The sequence below is a fragment of the Bubalus kerabau genome, chromosome 1 (assembly GCF_029407905.1).
Source record: "Bubalus kerabau isolate K-KA32 ecotype Philippines breed swamp buffalo chromosome 1, PCC_UOA_SB_1v2, whole genome shotgun sequence".
In the NCBI taxonomy this organism is placed as follows: domain Eukaryota; kingdom Metazoa; phylum Chordata; class Mammalia; order Artiodactyla; family Bovidae; genus Bubalus; species Bubalus kerabau.
Genome location: NC_073624.1, coordinates 166,320,155 through 166,339,388, shown reverse-complemented (window position 1 = coordinate 166,339,388; position 19,234 = coordinate 166,320,155). Strand labels below are relative to the sequence as shown.

Here is a 19,234-nt window from a genome sequence, read left to right as displayed (position 1 = left end):
ATACATTATTTTTCAGCAATAATATTTAACACAAAACTGTAAATCAACTATACTCCAATTAAAAACAGAGTTGTTGAATAGGTACGCTGATGGGACTGGATTCTATTATCCAAACAACCTAAAGAGCGATCCTTTTTGTCCTGTGGTGCATTTCATAGCAGGAGAGCCCGAGGAGCTGCTGTAGGGTTAACTGCCCCAGATTTTAGCTTTGGGGAATCCTAGTCACGGATGCCTGTGCCCTAAGGTTCTTCTGTTTTATCTCATGGCTCAGTTTCAGGCCCAAACCCGAGCCCATAGGAAGAACAAGGTGGGAGGCATAGGCGTGAGGTGGCTGAGAAGGCAGCTTGGGGTCAGGGCAGAATCTGCCAGGATTGGAGGGACACTCACTTGGATAAGCAGTGGCGGGTGCAGTAGACATCACCCACGGGAGAGAGCGTGAAGTTCTCACAGATGTAGAAGTGCTGCTGGCCGAAGAGCAGGAGCCCTTCGCAGACCAGGTGGCCCTGCACGATGACCAGGGAGTACTTCTGCGTCACCTGCAGGGAGAGAGTGCCAGAGTCAGGCCATGCATGAGGGAAACACGCCCAACATCTTAAGAAGGGCAGGAGGGCAGAGTCTGGTTGCCCGCTGAGCACTAGGAAGTAAGAGCAGCACCCTGTAAATGATGGAGCTGCTGCCCCCAGCTGCACTGCTCTGCACAGTCTAAGTGGGACTTCTACACCCGACACCGTGTTTCATTATTTCACCTACCTGAGGCCGCCGTATCCCACTGAGGCATGTGGATGAGTGTTTATTGCTATTTTGAACATGTTGACATTTTTCCCGTCACTTTAAGCTCCTCTACAACCACGCAAAACACTCCTCAGTAAACAATGAGGAAAGTTTTTGAGGTCTGAGGCATCACTCAGTTATAGACGTGAAGAAACTTGTCAAGAAAACAGCTGGAAAGTAACTAGGACAGGACCGGAACCAGGTCTGCCTAGAACCACAAATGCAAGAGTGGTACTGCTGTCTGCAAAGGCCAAAGCTGCTCCAAGGTGTGTGCAGAGGAGGCACCCGCTGTGCCCAGATCCCTTCTTCTGGCTCAAGCACATTCTCTCAGCAGCTGAAGATGCTGGCAGTTTCCCAGAATCCCCTCAGCTAAAGAGAGTACCTCTCATGGGTCAGGTCCCCGTCTCAGTGGTCATCTGTCCCCAACATCGGGCCAGCACAGAGGCAGAGGGACTGGCCCTTTGCCTCCATTCACTCTGAGCTCCCATGGGCTCAGCCGGGGCCTGGCTGAGACCGCAGTGAGGTTGCACATCCAGCAACCCGCACCCCCAGTAAACATGCCGCGTGCACATCTCTGGCTCAGTGTTGGCTTTCTGGGGAGGCTGATCTGGGATGATGTCTTGGTATGAAGCAGAGTCCCACATTAAAGAAGGACTAGTTGGGTCCTTACATAGAATAAATCTCTGAAGGGATGAGTGGGAGAATACATGAATTCTCGGTGACAGGAGCTCAAAGGAACCAGAATAAGATCAAGGCCAACATTTTCTCAGGATAATTCTGTGCTAATTCCAGCTATACAAAAGAAGAACTGACTTTAAAAAAAAAAAAAAACCTACTATATAACCACTGGGCTTCCCTGGTGGCTCAGACGGGAAAGAATCTGCTTGCAATGAAGGAGACCTGTGTTCAATCCCTGGGTCAGGAAGATGCCCTGGAGAAAGGAATGGCTACCTTGTTCAGTATTCTTGACTGAAGAATCCCATGGACAGAGGAGCCTGGTGGGCTACAGTCCAGGGGGTTGCAAAGTGTCTGACATGACTGTGTGACTGACACTTTCACATAAACATTATAAGCCTTTTATGCATAATCCTTACAACTGGGAAAGAAAATTTTTACTAGTCCCATTTAGAGATGAAAAAGAAAGAGGATGCAGAGATAAGAATTTCACCAAAGGTGGGTAAATGGCAGAGCCTGGGGTTGAAGCTAAGCTCCCTGCTCACCTTTGGGAGCAACAATGGGGCAGCAGCGGTGGAGCCTGGAAAGCAGCCCGGCATACCAGCTCTCACACCCTGCTTCAAGTGGGATTTAGCCAAAGTGAGGGACAAACACGATAAACAAGAACCCTACCCTCGTGCGGCTTAAAGTCCAGTCGGGGAAGACACATCCACCAATACATTATCAAAAACCGTGATATGCATTGAAAGAAGAAAAAAAAAAAAAAAACAGGTTGATAACGATATAAGGCAGAGAGAAACTTGGAGGGGACACAATCTCAGACAAACTCTGAGACCTGAAGGATGGAAATGAGTAGTCATGGCAAGACTACCATGGAGAAGAAACTTCATGGAAGAGGAATATCCGTCTCAGAGCATAGAGGCAGGAAGGGCAGATCTGGGGAGCAGAAGAGAGGTCAGTGTGGCTGGTGAAGCTGGAAAGCAGGCATGCTCAGATCCTGAGGGCCTTAGGCGTCTTCATTTTCCTTGGCAGACCCCCATGTACCCATGAGAATAAAATCTGTCTGCACTTCTCTCGATCTGTCTTCTGTCAACACAATGTTGTAGCCTAAATAGAGACTCTAAGGAGGGAGAGGCAAAGTTTTGTCTCTCCTGCAGTATAATCTTCCGAAGAGATTCTGCGCCTACATAGTTGGTTTTATACAGATTATCTTTTTTCTTTTACACAAATAGCATATTCATACAGCTACTGGTCTGCATCTAGTTGTCTTCCTTAATAGGCCATCTAGGAGCCCTTTCCAAATCACTTCTTACAGAGTTGTCTCACTTTTATTTAAAGGTACAGATCATTAGTTCGCATGGATGTGCTACCACCCTCTATTGATTTGTTTTCAAATGTTTTACAAGTGATGCTGCAGGGCCAATCCTTGTGCATAGGTCACTTTGAACACACATGTGAATCTGTAGTAAATCTTCTAAATTCCTAGAAGTAGAACTGTAGGTCAAGGATGTGGGCATTTTCTATTCGGATCTAGTGCCCGGTTGCCCTCCTGCAAGGCGACGCTAACTCACACTCGCACCAGCGTTGGTGGAGGCTGTTCATGCTTCCCAGGCCACGCTGTTGACGCTTCTTCTCTTACACCTTTGTACGGAGGAGACCTCGTCCTCAAGTTCACATGGTCAGATGTGGGGCCCGAGTACACAGGCCTCTCCTGTCCCTGTGACGCCCCACCCTTGCCCAGACTCTGGGGTGCCAACAGCAGAGGCTGCAGCATGTTCTCATGATCTCCTGGTGTTTTCCTTTGGGGGAGAATTAAGTGATAACCAGAATAAACCAAACCACAAGAAGAATGTCTGGTGAGAGCTGGGTCAATAGCTTAAAAATGGATTCGGCTAGAAAAGAATAACATTCTAAAAACTGGAAAATGAGCCCAAGTGAACTATTCCCTGGTCTTCCATTTAAATTAGCCCTAAGAGGGCTCTATCACCAAGTTTACTCGTGATGAAGAAATCCCTCCTGCCACGATTCTATCAATCACTTTAAAAAGAGTGGAACTTCAGCTCCATAAGTAGAACATTTTTAAGATCGGTTAAGTGACATATTTTCACTCCTAATGGGTGGATAAGTAAGCACACAGCCACGCCTGGCCCTGGGATGATAAGGAACAGGTCTGGAAGTCCAAAACCGCCAGAGTTAAAGTTAGAGGGGCAACAACGTGCTGGGACATCCTGTGGAAGCCCATGCCAGCACATTCTCCTAGAAGCAGGCCTCAGTCCGATGTCTGCAAAAGGGGAAGTTCAGCTGGAGGCTCTCTCAAGATTTCTTCCAGCACTATTAGTCTGCAACTTAGCGCAACACCTTAATTTTCCAGGTAGAAAATGTAAGATTCAGCACCAGCACGTGAGGTGTCCAGTAACAGAGCTAACGCGTACATTCCCTCATTGTTGCTGTTGTTTAGTCACTCAGTCCTGTCTGACTTTTTGAGACCCCATGGACTGTAGCCTGCCAGGCTCCTCTGTCCATGGATTTTCCCAAGCAAGTGTACTGGAGTGGGCTGCCATTCACTTCTCCAGGGTATCTTCTCGACTCAAGGATTGAACCAGCGTCTCCTGCACTGCAGGCGGATTCTTTACCACTGAGCTACCTGGGAAGCCCACATTCTGTCATACTTGTCTACAAAACCCACTGCAAAGAAAGCTTCAGCTCTGTTCACAGGCATCACACTTCTTTTTCCATACACCTGCTCACCTAGACCTTGTTAACAATAAATTCTGCTACACTGGTGTCTGGAATAAGTATCCTCTTTATTTTTTTTTTTTAAAGCACAGATTGCTGAGAAAAAGTTAAGTATCCAAAAGGAAAGAGGCTATTCAACTTCATTTACGTTGACTACCTATGAACTACTCAGACATCTACTTTTCTACACGGATGACTTTTAGATGGAGCATTCTGCCACACTAGTAGTCAAAGAAATGTATATTAAGACAATAAGGAGACACTATTTTTTATATGTTAATTTGGCAAATCTGAGAAGAAATATAACGCAAGGATCTGTCGATGGCAGCTCATCTTTTCAGGAGCTGGGATGACCCCTGTCTGCCTGCATCTGCCACTCCACAAGCGAGCCTGCAAACAACCAAAACTTCGGCCTTTCTCTGTTAGCTCTGAGGAGACCAAATGGAAAAGGATGGAAACTGAAAAGGATTACAGGTTCTGAAGACTGTTCAAAGCGCAGCGCAGGGCACTAACTGCATTTACTGAGGATCCACGCATCAGTGGTTAAAGTTGGAACACGTTTCTAGCTAGGGCAGCTCTGTATATTGTAAAACCCAGAGCCATGAATCTCAGCATTTATTTGAAAAGCTTAGGTAGGAGAGTCGCCCGGGCAGCTTGTTAAAGTTCATATTCCCAGGTTACATCCCAGTTGTTCTGATTCGGCAGGTACAGAGTGGACCCTGGAATCTGCATTTGAATAGGTAGGCCAGCTGATTCTGATGCAGATGACCTGAAGACCAGGTCAGAAACTGAGCCAGGGACACCAGCCAGGCTACAAAAGGTGAGGTCCTGTCTTATGCAAACCTATGGCTGCCACTCACTTATTTGCTCATACTTTCATTTAATAGAGATGTATTAGATGTTTTAGCCTGTGCCCCCACGCAAACACAAGGGGACATAAAGAACATTTTTGTGGTGCTTGTGGCTTGACAGGAAAGAGAGAAGACTACCAACTGTCCTCAAAGAGCATGATGTTAGAGGGAAGCACACATACCTTGGGGGCACAGAGGAGAGCGCCTGGCCCAGACAGAGCCAGGAGAGGGAGTGGAGGGGACATCAGAGCAGTGAGTCTTGAGGTGGGGACCCCAAGGCTGTGTTATGAGTTAAGAAGATTAAAAACAGAGGAGAAAATTTCCAAGGCACAAAGTCTTGAGACAGTGGGGCAGTAAACAATTCTGTATAATTAGAGTAAAAGGCAGGTGTGTGTGCATGCACACTTGCACACTCGCGTAAGGGTGAGAGAAGCAAGTCCAGGGAAGCATAGGGCCACTCAGAAGGGCACGGAGTGTGCCAAAGAGCGTCTCAAAAGGTTTTCAGTAGGAACCACACGAGCAGCTCTGCATTCTAGGAGGTCCGTCATGGCGACTCACCTGGGGGGAAGATTCTACGTGAGAAGTTTAACACACTTCTTCACTTTCTACAGATGACTTCAGCCAAAGATACCTATGAAGAGCTTGCTGCTGCTCTCTGCTGTTCAGCACAAAAAGATCTCCCTTTAAGCTGATTTCGTTTCTAACCAAGTCATACTAATATTTTACATTGAGTAAAAAACGTAAATGAGAAAAATAAATGCTTAGTTTTTCATGTAATTAGTTAATTACATATAATTACATGGATTAAATAATTAATTCATGTAATTAATTAATTTTCATGAAATTAATTAATTTCATGTAATTTTCAAGCAACAGTAAAATAACTCCCATAGGAGTTCCGACTCTGGATGGGTCTGGAAGCACATTTTTTAAGTGGAGACACTTTTGCAAGCAGCTCTGTGGAGGAGGTGCAAGGGACGCAGCAGCTGACACAAGCCCACGATTAACATGCATTAAATAAACCACTCCTCGTGTCAAATGGAGCTGTTTGCAGAGAAATGTGTTTGTGGTTCTGGGAATCATTAATCAATGGCACAAAAGTGGCATAGAATAATTACTGTCCCAGGTATCGCTGGAGGCGATCAGAGCGCCAGTGTTCTCACACAGAAATGAATTAAGCTGCTGCCATTCTGAGCTCCGGTCTGCTGGCTTCCCCCAGAGGCCTCTGTAGGGACAAGCCATCCAGACGTGTGTGAGGAGACGTGCCCTGCGGTCCCCTGGGCTGTGTGAGGAGACGTGCCCTGCGGTCCCCTGGGCTGTGTGAGGAGACGTGCCCTGCGGTCCCCTGGGCAGGTCTTGCAAAGGCCCTAAAAGCAAATGCTTCTGAGATGGCAGGGGAGAAGGGGCAGGACTCTCCGCGAGGCTGCCTGCCCACTTTCTGTGATGGCCACTGAAGGCAGATTCTCTGGTTCTTCTGAGTTCGGGCACACTCCTGCCACATACACCCTGCCTGGGTGTGCTTTCACTTAGAAAGCACATGAGACCCACAAGGTCTTATGGAGACATCTGAATTAGGAGAATTCTCAACAATGCTGACATTATCTCAACAATGCTGAATTAGAATTACAGTACTTGATACAAAATGTCTCAACACAGCAGAAAATATTAGTCTGAGGAAATGCAGAAAATAACCATCTATACACACACACACACACACCCCTGCTGTGGGCACACTTCCTGTATCTTTGCTTGAACACTTTCATGGCAAAGTGTGTGTGTGTGTGTGCACACGCTCAGTCATGTCCAACTCTTTGCCACCCCATGGGTGTAGCCTACCAGGTTCCTCTGTCCATGGCATTTTCCAGGCAAGAATACTGGAGTGGGTTGCCATTTCCTTCTCCAGGGGTCTTCCCAACACAGAGATCAAAGCTGCGTCTCCTGAGTCTCCTGCATTGGCAGGCAGATTCTTTACCATTTGCACCACGGTTCTAGAGTCAGCGCAACAATTCTCCCTTCCTCGACTGGGCAAGTGCTGAGCTGGGACAGATTGAGAGAATCCAAGTCTGAGTGGATCTCTTTCCTGCTGAGGTGATGAAGGATGGAGCAGAGGGTCAGAGAAGAACCCGTGAGAAACCTGACCTGCTGGAAGGAGGCCCGTCTGGGGCTCTACACTGTCCATAGAGGAGCCCTTCTTCGTCTGCACTGACAAGCCCTTCCCCACTTCCTCAAGGTCATTGCTTTGTGTTTAGAGTTCATACCCCATTTCCCCCTTTTTCTTGGACTGAAAGAACAAATCCTAAGATACTATTAAAGGAAGAGCCATGGTCACAGTAATAATAGCAGGTATAAGCCACCGAGAGCTCCTTGTGCCCGGCACAGAGTCTAGCATGAGGACATGCAATATAAGCGGTGGAGGTGGAGCTGGGGCCAGACTAGAACCCCTGCCCATTCCACCTCCAGGAGCCTGTCCCCATGGGGCCCGCGCCTGTCTCCTAGAGCTTCTCCAGGGACCGGCTGTATCTGGTGGTTTGGTCCATTGACCCTGCAGGAATTCAGCTGAATCAGAAAACAGTCTCTTCCACAACTAACCATAAAGCCAGAGGCAATGAGCATAACTCAACAAAATGGATCAAAACAACTTGTGTAAAGAACAAATGTCTTGATAATGTTCAGAGCCATCTTGCTTGCAGCTGCTCAGAACCTCACGCTCCTTTGGCCCCCACACCCTGGATGGCCCCTCTCTGCAGACAAAGGGATGCCAAGCACTGCGTGGAGACAGGACAGTTCCTGCCTCAGCCCCTGTCAAGCTTCACAAGCTCCTGTCTGCGCAGCCTGGAGTCACGAGCCACTTGAAGCATTCTGACAGCTTCCGGCTGTGTGACATGGAGACCCAGAAACACTGAAGTTTAAGTACAGGCAGGGGAGGAGAGGAGAACAGCATCTTGCTAGTCCTGGCCTGCCTCTCAGAGGCTGGGAAAGTTAGCCACCTGGGGGCTTCAGGCTCTGGCTCCCCCAACAAGACCCTGGAGTGAAGTGCTGCAGCATGAGACAATTAGCAAAAATGCTGAAAGCAAGTACCCGCTGCACAGGCCAGGCTGGTATCAGCACCAACTGTGACTATAAACTTCAGACCTTGCCCTCAGCCCAGCCCAGTCAAGGCTGCAGATACCTGGCCAGTCTTGGCAAGCACCTGGGAGTCACACTATCTGCAGAAGCTCTTCTTGGAAGGTAGGAACATGGATTAGGTGAGACGTGGACCCTCAGTGGTACCAAATGTGGCAGGCAGTATTTGAGAACAAAGATGTCCCCCAAGAGCCTTGTCCCTGATTATCCTATCAAACACTAACCCAGTTGCTACTTGAAGGGCTGGAAATGATTACTCATTTCAGATGAAATTAAGATTGCAAATCAGTAGACCTTAAAATATTGAGATTACCCTGGATTACCTAGTGGGTCCAATTCCCATGAGACCTTAGCAGCTGAAGAGGAAGGTGGAACAGTTGGTGGGATAGATTCAGTGGAGGAGGGAGGCAGAGGGGAGACGAAGGAGAGGGAAGATGAGGCAGAAGGGGGTTGGAGAGATGTGCAGGGTGAGAAGGCCACTGCAGCTGGCTTTGAAGATGTAGGAAGGGGACCACAAGGCAAGGATGTGGGCAACCTCCAGCAGCTCAGAATAACCCCTGGCTAACAGCCAGCAAGGAACAGTGACCTCAGTCCTACAGAATCGTAGAACTGGATTCTGCCAAGACCTGAACGAGCTCGGAAATGCATTCATTCTCAGAGTCTCTAGAGAGACCCACAGCCCTGCCAACGCCTCAGTTTCAGCCCAGGTGAGACTCTTCGGCAGAAAACCAGCTGAGCTATGTTGTGCTCAGAGTTTTGAGATAATAAATGTGTGTTATTTTAAGTCACTAAGTTTTGGTAATTTGTTATGGCAGCAATAGAAAATTAATATACCAAATGAAGACAAAGTATTGCCATTGCTCTCTTCTTATCAACACAATATAAAGAATTACATATCAATATGGAGACAACATATAATTCCCTACTTCCTTACCTTATCAGAGAAGTAGGGAGGGAGGGCTAGGGCTCAATAATCTGTGCAATATGCATTCTTCATATCAAGATTTCTCACCTTGGCACTATGGGCATTTGGGGCTGAATAATTAGTCTCTTCTCTCCTGAGCATTGGAGGAGGTGAAGCAGCATCCTCGGCCCCTGCCCACTAGAGGCCAGTAGCAACCCTTCCCCACCAAGTCATGACAACTACGTGTCTCCTGGCATTGGCAATGGCCCCTGGGAGTAAAGCTGCCCCATGCTGAGAATCACTGCTTCACAAGATCCTTTAAAAGTATAAAGCAAATAAAGGTTTTTAAAGTAAGAAGGCATTGATCTCCTAGCTGTTTTCAATTGACTAGGCAGTTGTTAAACATCCATTTACCTATATGAACATATTAACAGATGATGTGTTCAAACTGTTATCAGCTGTTAGCACTCAGCAGCTGGATATTATGAATATGTATACACACATAAACATATATATGTTACATATGTATGTTTTAATATCCATTTTTTAAACTTAACACAACAGACTAACACTACTTCCATAGCCAAAATAAAAGCAATGTAAATATAATAAATCCTTGGGGCTTCCCAGGTGGCATTAGTGGTAAAGAATCCATCTACCAGTGCAGGAGACGTAAGAAATGTGGGTTTGATCCCTGGGTCAGGAAGATCCCCTGCAGGAGGGTGTGGCAACCCACTCTAGTACTCTTGCTTGGATAATTCCATGGACAGAGAAGCCTAGTGGGCTACAGTCCATGGGTCACAAAGAGTCGGATGCAACTGAAGCAACTTAGCACACGCACACCCATAATAAATCTTTTCCATCAGTGTTTACTCACTGGCATGCCCCTAGTTGGGCACCTCAGGGAGAAATGGGGGTCCCTCCATTAATGAGCATCAGTACAGTGAGAGAGAGAGAGACAGGTGGAGTGGTGAAGGTTAGCCTGTATGCCAGGGGTGAAGGTAGGAGGAGATGTAGTGGGCAGGGGACACAGGGAATGAAGGAGACAGCTCTCTAGGTCTCAGATTGGGGACCAGTCAAGACGGACGGACTTTGGCGAGTCAGCTTCCAGGAGTCTAGCACGCAGGACACTGCAGGTAGATGAACCAGCATGAGCAGAGGCATGGTGGCCAGATATGATGGGGGCTTGCAAATGTGCTCTCTGGCTGAAAGCTGCGGGTTAAGCACATACGAGGACCTTGTTCTTCCAGGACTGTGTGGACTGAAGTGTCACCCAGATCTGAAAGCAGCTGAGCCATACGGTAGAAGCGCTGCAGCCAGCCCTTTTACCCAACGCCTGGAAGGAGCAAATCCCAATCTGACACCCTCCGGGAGTCTCCCAGGAACCTGGCCCTGGAAGGGACAGGCTTCGGTTTCTGCTCCTTGCTGAAACCCATCACAGACTCTCTGAGCTTGTCACCTGTGCCTGGAAATCCAGGCTGCTTACTCAGTGGCCCGTAGCTCTGCTCTGCTTTTCTCTACCCTGTGGCCAGGCTAGCCCTCAGCTCTCATGCATTCACCTCTGTGTAGACCCTGCATGGCTTTCTGGCCCTGCCCTGCCCACTCCTCTGCTTTGCTGGGGCCTCTTCTTCACTTACATGCATAGTAACCCAGACAGAAGTATTGATAGATGAGAAAGCCTTTGAAAAGGGAAGAGAACTGGTCTTTTTATTAAAGACCCACCTCACATGAGCTGGGCTCTGCACTAGTCACTTTGCTTCCATTATTCCATTTAAGCCTTATGGGCATTTTGTGAAATGGTTGCTATGGCTGCGATATTAAAGATGAGAGTAACTGAGGCTCACGAAGATGAAGTAACCAGCCATTTATGTAGTATGTGGCCATGTTGGGATTTTAGTTCAGTTCTGTGCTACTTTGGGACATGCGTTTCATCTTCCATACTTACTTAGATTTGTGTAAGAGAGCCCACCTCTGTGCCTGTACTTCAGGGAGACCCCCTAACCCTCCTCCAGGCATACCCAGAGGTCACGCACACCAAGAGCCTGGGATCCCACAGTCCAGCTCCAGGCGCTCCCAACCACGGGTTTCCCTGCTAACCGCGCAGCCTGCCTCCCGGCTGTGCACGCTATGCACAGGCCCACCGTTCCGGGGCTCACGGTGCCATGAGTGTGCTTCCTCTAGGCTTGAGTGGTGGCAAGGGGAGCTGATTTCAGGGTGAGGAGCGTGGGGACAGCTGGGACAGATGGGTCAGTGTCCAAACACACCCAGCAAGGCCCCTCATGGTGTGGGGTCAACCCTCGGGGTGGTCAGGCTGTGAGCAGGGGCCAAGATGCTAAACCACAAGAAGGTCAAGAATTCTAAGTTGAAACTGGCCCCCCGAGTTATTGTAAAGGTCAATGTAGGACATTAGAACATATTTCATTTAACAGATTAGCAACATGATTTACATCTAAACATTTTGATGCAAGAGGTATGGGCATTCCCACACTTGCTCTGGGCCCATAAATCTAGGAGTATGCTGGGATTTTTTTGCTCCTTCTCTTTTTTATGGTGAACAGAGATATCACCTCCCATGGGAATGCAAAAAGTTGAGTTCTCTCATGTCTGATAATCTTTAAAGAGTAATCATGACAAGCTGTGTTACCTTTTCATGATCAAGAAGCTCTTGTAAGATGACTTGTCTTTCCTGACATAGTTCTAAGAAATCTTCGGAGTGCAGGCTTTCATGCAAGGCGGGGAAGAAGGTCAGCTGGGTGCAGTCCACCACCTCGTCTCTCTCGCTCTCACCTTCCTTCGGTGTCAGCTCATCTGCAACAGCAGGAAGGGGACAAGTGGTTTGGACATGGGCCACCCTGCATCATGAGGGAAGTGTGCAGCCTAGGCCCGAGGCCCTGGGAGGAGCTGCAAAGTCTCAGAGCAGCCATGAATGGTGTGGACCCCAGGGTGTCCCTCGCTGTTTCTGAAAGTGGACATACCCCTCTGACCTCACTGTGAGGTGATCATGCCTGCAGGTTGATTTACTCCAGAAATTGTATCTAAGCCCGGTTGCTCTCGGGTCTCCAGTGACCATAGGGCGACATCTCAAAATTCACCTTCATGAATCAGTAAAGCAATTCCCTAGAGGGTCACCAGAATTTGCTTTTTCTCAGCTTCACTTTGTTACTCTTTTTAAAAAGTGACCTTTTCCCTCCTAATTATGGAAACTATCTTCTTACTGTAAAAAAGAAAAAACTTGGAACACTCATGAAATTGGGAGAAATACAAAAACTGTGAAAAATAAAACAAATATTGCTCATGAACCCAGAGAGAGTGCAAATAACAATAGCTTCCATTTAATGAGCACTTTCTCTGTGCCGGATCCTTGACTGACATTTTCCCTCTACTCCTACCTAGGCTGTAGATTCCATTGCATCCTCACTTGACAAATGAAGATACTGACAGAGGCTAATTATTTGACTCAAGGTCATATGGCTACTAACATCTGGGCAGGATCTGAGCCAAGCCCCTCGCTAGAGTCCCTTTCATCTCCGGGCTCTTTGCCCTCACTGGCCGTACTTTGGTGTACTTCTATATCGTCTCTGTACACATATGTGTATGTGCAGAAAAACACGTGTGTTCGTGCTCAGTTGTGTCTGTCTCTGCAATCCTATGGACTGTAGCCCACCAGGCTCCTTTGTCAATGGGATTTTTCAGGCAAGAATACTGAGGTTGGTTGCCATTTCCTCTTCCAGGGGATCTTCCTGACCCAGGGATCAAATCCATGTCTCATGCATCTCCGCACTGGCAGGCTGATTCTTTACCACCGAGTCACCTGGAAAGCTCCATGTATATGTACACACACATGTAATTTTTGACATATGAGAATTACATTGAATTTATAGCTTTTATTTTCTAAATTTTTGCTCAAAAAATGTTATGCCATGAATACTTTCCTATTCCATTAAAAGGTCTTAGAAAGCAACTTAAGTGGCTGTGTAATAATCTATTGTGTGACTTCCATAAACACTCAACCTGTTTCCTATTTTTTAGAGATACAACTATTATCTATTTCTGTACCAAAATCTACAGTGCTGCAATCAGTGTGTGTACATACGGACTTATTTCCTGAGGACGCACTCCTGGACACGTGCATTTGGGTACCAGCTAAGCATAGAGCTATGTATATCCCTAGATCTTGTTCCTCCACCCTGTCCTGGGTGTCCACCTGCCTTGAGCAGCACATTGCACATGGCAGCCAGGTCAAGGGGGCGTCTGGTCATTTTCTTTGGGCCAGGATGCTCATCTCTTTGAACTCCTCCCCACCTGGGCATCTCACATCTGGCTGAGTGAGAGCGCCTGCCGCTCACAGCGAGAGTCATGACAGGCTTTCCCCAGAACACTGTGCAGGCACAGGCGGAGAGTACACCCCCTTTCTTTCCCCTTCCTGAGCTCCCTACTGGGAACTGGGGGTCCATGCTGGAAACACAGAGAAGACCTGGGGTCCCAGGTGACCGGGGGGCCCTATGTATGGTGAACGAGGGGACTCAGCAGCCCATGGCCCTAGTCCTCATAAAACCAGCCCCTGCTTTCTGCCACTGCATCCTCTGCAGCCACCCATTTTGAGAAGGAGAGCAGGCAAACTGTCCCTCTAACCTTAGGGTGATGGCGCTTGGGCTGAAAAGAAGAGAAACCAAAAAATGGGTGTTACAATGTCATCCCAAGTCCTGCACTACAGTGGGACCCCCAAATCAACACAGGGTTGTTGAACCCTTTCAATAAGGGTTCAAGATCCTTATTTCTTGGCTTTGTTACTGCAGACTGGCAAGATAGCAAGCTCCACACAAACTCCGGTGCTAAGGCACTGAACGAGACAAGTTTAATCAGCTCTAGGAAGTTGTCACTTGGTTAAGGAGATGACATTCACTGCAGCCTAAGGTACAGTGAAACTTACAGACAGGGAGTGTTTGAAACAAAAGGCACATCTTTGGCAGAAACACAAAAACTGAAATAAAGTGCATGTGTCTGAATGTGTATTTGGTATGCATTTGGATGTGTTCGGGCCTTCCCTGGTGGCTCAGCTGGTAAAGAATCTGCCTGCGATGCAGGAGACATGGGTTCGATCCCTGGGTTGGGAAGATCCCCTGGAGAAAGAAAGGCTACCCACTCCAGTATTCTGGCCTAGAGAATTCCATGGACTATACAGTCCATGGGGTTGCAAAGAGTTGGACACGACTGAGCAACTTTCACTTTCACTTGGAAGTGTATGGGGCAAAATGATCTCTGAAAATAAACTAGATTATCAACATATCAATTCAACCAAGTTCCTCCATGAGTATTACATAAAAAATAAATATAAGGAATTCAAAGTACATTTTAAAACTGGAGAAATAATAATGACTACTATATCTGTCATCTTTATAATCAGAGAATTCAGTGTGAGTATTAAATATCTCTTCCATCCACTTTTGCTCTAAAACATTTTCCCATTTTCCTCCGAGGTGTTTTAGGTCACATATTGAGCATGTATTTGTATTGGGCAGGGCACTTAAGATTTCCCTCACAGAGCAAATTGACAAGATAATTTTCCTGAAAAAAGTTCTTATTGTTGCAACATAAACCCCAAGTCCTTCCCTTAATAGAGTACTCATGTCTGCAAGAACACAGTAATGAAAGGCTTTGCACTCTCTACTCTAGACTTGCAGCATTCTTTTCCTACAATATATTAACTTGATACCTTTAAGAAGATGTTAAATAAAGCAATAAATTGGCTTAACTATTAAATTAAAAAATAGATAAATTGAATACCTTGGTGTTCAGTGTTTATTTGAGAAACATTGCCGTTTCTGTCTTGGCTTTCCTAAAATAAAACCAGAGAAACAGAAATTAAATGTGGATACCTGTGTGCCCCCGCTCCCATTCCAAAGATTTGCACAAACACACTTACACATGCACACACACTTCTGATGCCTTCGAATCACTCATACACTCAAGACTCAGCTGCAAGGGGAGCAAAACGCCAAATCCTAAAGGACCACGGTGAAATGCAAACATTAATGTTCCTGAGTCAAAGGGGAAAAAACCCACAATTTTCCAGTAAGTCAGATTTACAGTAATTACCAAAGATATGCCAGATGGGAGTAGAGAGCATCCTGGCTGTCTGTGGTATGGGCCACCCTGGAGGGGGGACCAGAGACAGGGTCTGGGGCACCCAAGAGACCAGAGGCCAGGTTCCACAGCCAGCGTTTAGCCTTGGCATCAGCACCATGGGTAGGCCTATTTTTCCTGCCTCCATCTCCTAAGGAGTGTATTTGAGGGAAAAATACTATATACCACCAGATGTTTATTGATAATACATTAAAACTTAAAATGTCTATTGAATAAATTAAATATAATTTTTCATTAGGTTTTACAGAGGATTTAATATGGGTAAAAGATTCTGAGGTGATGGGCTAGAGAGTAAACCCAACATTGTAACTTCGGGTGGATGCAGAAGAAAACATCTTGAGTTCCAGGGTTTGGAAAGACAGCTTTTTAGAATCTCTTAAACCAGGATCATTCAGTGAGAACTTGAAATGCTGTTAACAGGTTCTTCCTATATTCACTACCAATCCAAGGATGATTCTTCATCATTTAAAAGGCAAAAACGTAAGTTTGACAGAGAGTCCAAGCTTCGTTACAGCCAAGTCCCAGGGACTGTCCAGATTTTCTTGCCTGGGAATCTAATCCAGTTTCAGTGTCGTTTGGACTAAATGGGTCACTGGCTCGAGCTTGCAGAAACAGCTGAGCTCCAGCTATTTCCACTGTACTTGATACGGGGTTTGCCTGTGCAGTGATGCCCGTATGAGGGCTGGTTATGACTGCTCCAGACATATAACTTGGGCACGTAGACTATGTCCATCACATTGCTCTTTCCAAAAGCTGGCGTCCAGATCATTCTAATGGACTTTTCTGGATGTCAGCATGGTATTAGGTTGGTGGGATTGGTGGTGTAGATATGAACCACTCATATCTACATTAATTCAGACTGTAGTTAGAGCATCCCTTCTATGTACTTGGGGAATCAGTGATTCTTCTGTCAAACAGCATCAAGAATACATTACGGCACTGCTGCAGTTAGCTGTGGACATTCTCTTTCCTTCCTGTTCATGCCAAAGCGCTCCTGATGGAAACGTCAGATGGAAACGCTAAGGAGACACCTCCCTACACATTTCCTGTCTGGAAGCATCCTGTCTGGTTGCATCTAATTCTTACCTTGAGCCTTTCTTGATTCGGGGCCTCCAGTGGAGATAAGCGTCTGATGCGCTTCCGCATACGAGCCGGTCCTTCTCTCCAATCCAATTCCCACAGGGAGCAGGGTGTGGCTTCTGCCATCTGATGCCATAAGCCCAACTCCCCAAAAAGCTGCTCCTGGATTCTGGTCCACGCACTGGCCGCCTTGATGTTGCCACATCTCCGTCTCTGGGAAGCAGAAATATAGCATCACCTCTGGACACAGCTCTTTATCGGCCTGGCCCCAAACCTCCTGGGATGAGCAGACCAAGCCCCTTGTAACTGTCTGAATAAAATAACCTCTAAAGGCAGCCCCAAGCACATGCAGGGTGTGTAGTGAAATCTCTGGAGCCAGGACCAGGTCAGGAGAAGAAATCAGTTTGTCCAGCTTTGAGACCATTTAACTCAGGTTCAAGGAGGAGAAAAATCCTCTGCCCTTTGGCCCATAGAGCTTCCTGACTGCTGTGGGCTGTGCTGTCCCAAAGGTCCCCATGCTACTCATCAGAGGACTGGGGAGCTATTTGATAGAACAGACACAGCAGCCCACCATAGCCCCTGCCCTTCAGAGTAGACAGGGAATTTTACCATGGTCCCTACCCACTCCTACTGAAAGCACTCCTAGTGTCTGGACTGAAGGTGTGATGAGACCGTTCACAGAAGCCCAAACCTTCGATATTAGTGAAAATAACCCCACCTAATGTCTATGAAACCCTCACAGCTGGCATATGTAGCACTTGACTATTGTACTTTCTGCTGGTGCTCTGCTGTGCTCAGTCACCCTGTCGTGTCTGACTCTCTGCAATGCTATGGACTGTAGCCTGCCAGGCTTCTCTGTCCATGGGATTTTCCTGGCAAGAATACTGGAGTGGGTTGCCGTTTCCTTCTCCAGGGGATCTTCCTGACCCAGGGATCGAACCCACATCTCTTATGTCTCCTGCATTGCAAGCAGATTCTTTACCACTGAGCCACTGGGGAAGCCCAGCATCTTCTGCTAGAGTATAACTCAAACCTTTAACAAAATACATCGATGCCCCAAACTGCTTTTGTATGCCACACTGAAGTTCCCTACATCATCTTTGAAGAAAACATTTCAATTCAGTTTGGACAGCAGAACCACCTTTGTCTGCAGGGTGAACTTTTGCAACTATTCACATATTTGATGGTATGCACCCTACATTTTAATTTTTCAGAAAACGGAAAGGTGAAAGTGTTAATGACAAGAAGCACAGACCCTATAAATGTGACATAGAGAAGAAACTCTTTGTCATATATTAAGCTGAGCCCCTTACCTGCTCTATTTCATCTCCTCCACACAATGACACTGAAAGTGAATGTGGGAGCTTGTAAGTAATTTCTATTATCCTCATGAAGGAACGAAGTCTACAAGACGAGAAGTGATTTCCCCAAGGTGACCAACAGCTGACCAACCTAGGATTGAAACCCAGTCTGTCTGATTCCACAGCCTTTGCCTTCAGCCTGCATGCCTGAATCCTTTCCTAGAGCCCTGGTATCATTTTATTAAATCCTGGTTTCTGCCCATATTAATTCAAAGACTGGCAGACTTAGAGGTAGATCCTGAAAATCTGGACCATTTTAAATGGGAAAATCATTCTCAGAGCTTGCAAACTGTCTCAAAAACAAGACAGATGGTATAGTTCTAAGCACATGGTCTCTGGTGTCAGATGAACTTGGGTTGTCACAATATTTCTGCTTTTCACTAGCCAGCTAATCTGAAGGAGACACAGAATCTTCATCAGTCAAATGTGGTTAGTAATATTACCGCAATAATAAAACCATGGGATTATATAAGGATCGAATGAGACAATATTTTCAAGAGTTTAATATGGTGCCTCAGAAACTTAAGCAGTTAGTATTATTATTGTGAATAAAGCAAATCTTATTTCAAAACAAGATTACTTTGTTTCTCCACAGTTCTTAAATTTATACCCAAAATGATCATAGCATTTTACAAGTACTCCAATTTTTTAATAAAAGACTCCAGGAAAATAATGACTATCCAAAGTCTTTTATATGGATTTAGTTATATGAAATGAACACTCGTTTGGGGAAAATATCTCAGCTCCTTGGAGACTATTGTTGCATTTGTAGTTCTGTACTGAGCTCCATAGAGGATGAACGATCCCAAGCTACTGGGTTGTCCATCTGGAGCTGCAGATTAGGCTTTTAAGATCATCCCTTCCACCCTAAGGCTCCATTTGTGCAACCTGGAGGTTCATGTCTGCCTGAGCCTTCATCGCAGGGCAAATGTGTTTTCTTGAATATCTGCAGTCAGACATACGAGTGTTGGTGATAGGATCCTTCATTCATCCCTCAGAGATGAACAGTTGTTTAATCCATAATAGAAGGCTATATATGGTCCCAGGACTGAGAACATGATGTGACTAAATAAGCAAAAGTCCTGAGTTTCTACACCTGCAAGGTGTTCGGAATGCCCATGTTTGTGCACAGGATAAAGTCTTTCAGTTCAAACCTCAATGGGCCAAATGCCACATCAGACCCAGAGACAGGGATGCTGGTGAATTAGAGGCAGCTATGATTCTTGGCTAAATAGAAACTCTTGGGTAGCCTCCTTGAGGCTTTCCTCTTGGCAACCAGCCCTTGTCTACTTCCAGTCCCAGTGCTGGAGTATGGCTGACCTGACTTTGGTGGGTGATGAATGGTTATAGGATGGGCTGTGAGCATCATTTATTGGGGTTGGAACTGTTAGGGTCTCGAGAGCCCACACAGAGCAGGCTGCAAAGAGGTGGATGTGTCCATACTCAAGGCCACACCGCTGCTCTCGGCAACCTTATGTCCATCAGGAGAAAGCACAGGATGGATTGGCACCTGCGGTAGACACAGCCCACAGGCAGGTTGCTCTCATCATGGCGTGAGCACCTGCATCTCCAGCGACCTCTTGGGTGCA

The 19,234-nt window shown here is 46.6% G+C and overlaps 1 protein-coding gene across 1 annotated transcript in view; it reads right to left on the bottom strand.

Moving 5' to 3' along the window:
• Positions 1-19,234, bottom strand: part of WDFY4 (WDFY family member 4) — a 248,721-nt gene that overhangs the window by 73,172 nt on the left and 156,315 nt on the right. Inside the window, exons 41-44 of the mRNA XM_055538375.1 lie at positions 16,291-16,497; positions 14,845-14,896; positions 11,705-11,868; positions 388-536 (exon numbers count right to left, since the gene is read on the bottom strand). Of these exons, the coding sequence (XP_055394350.1) occupies positions 388-536; positions 11,705-11,868; positions 14,845-14,896; positions 16,291-16,497 (572 nt within the window). The remainder of the gene's footprint in view (positions 1-387; positions 537-11,704; positions 11,869-14,844; positions 14,897-16,290; positions 16,498-19,234) is intronic.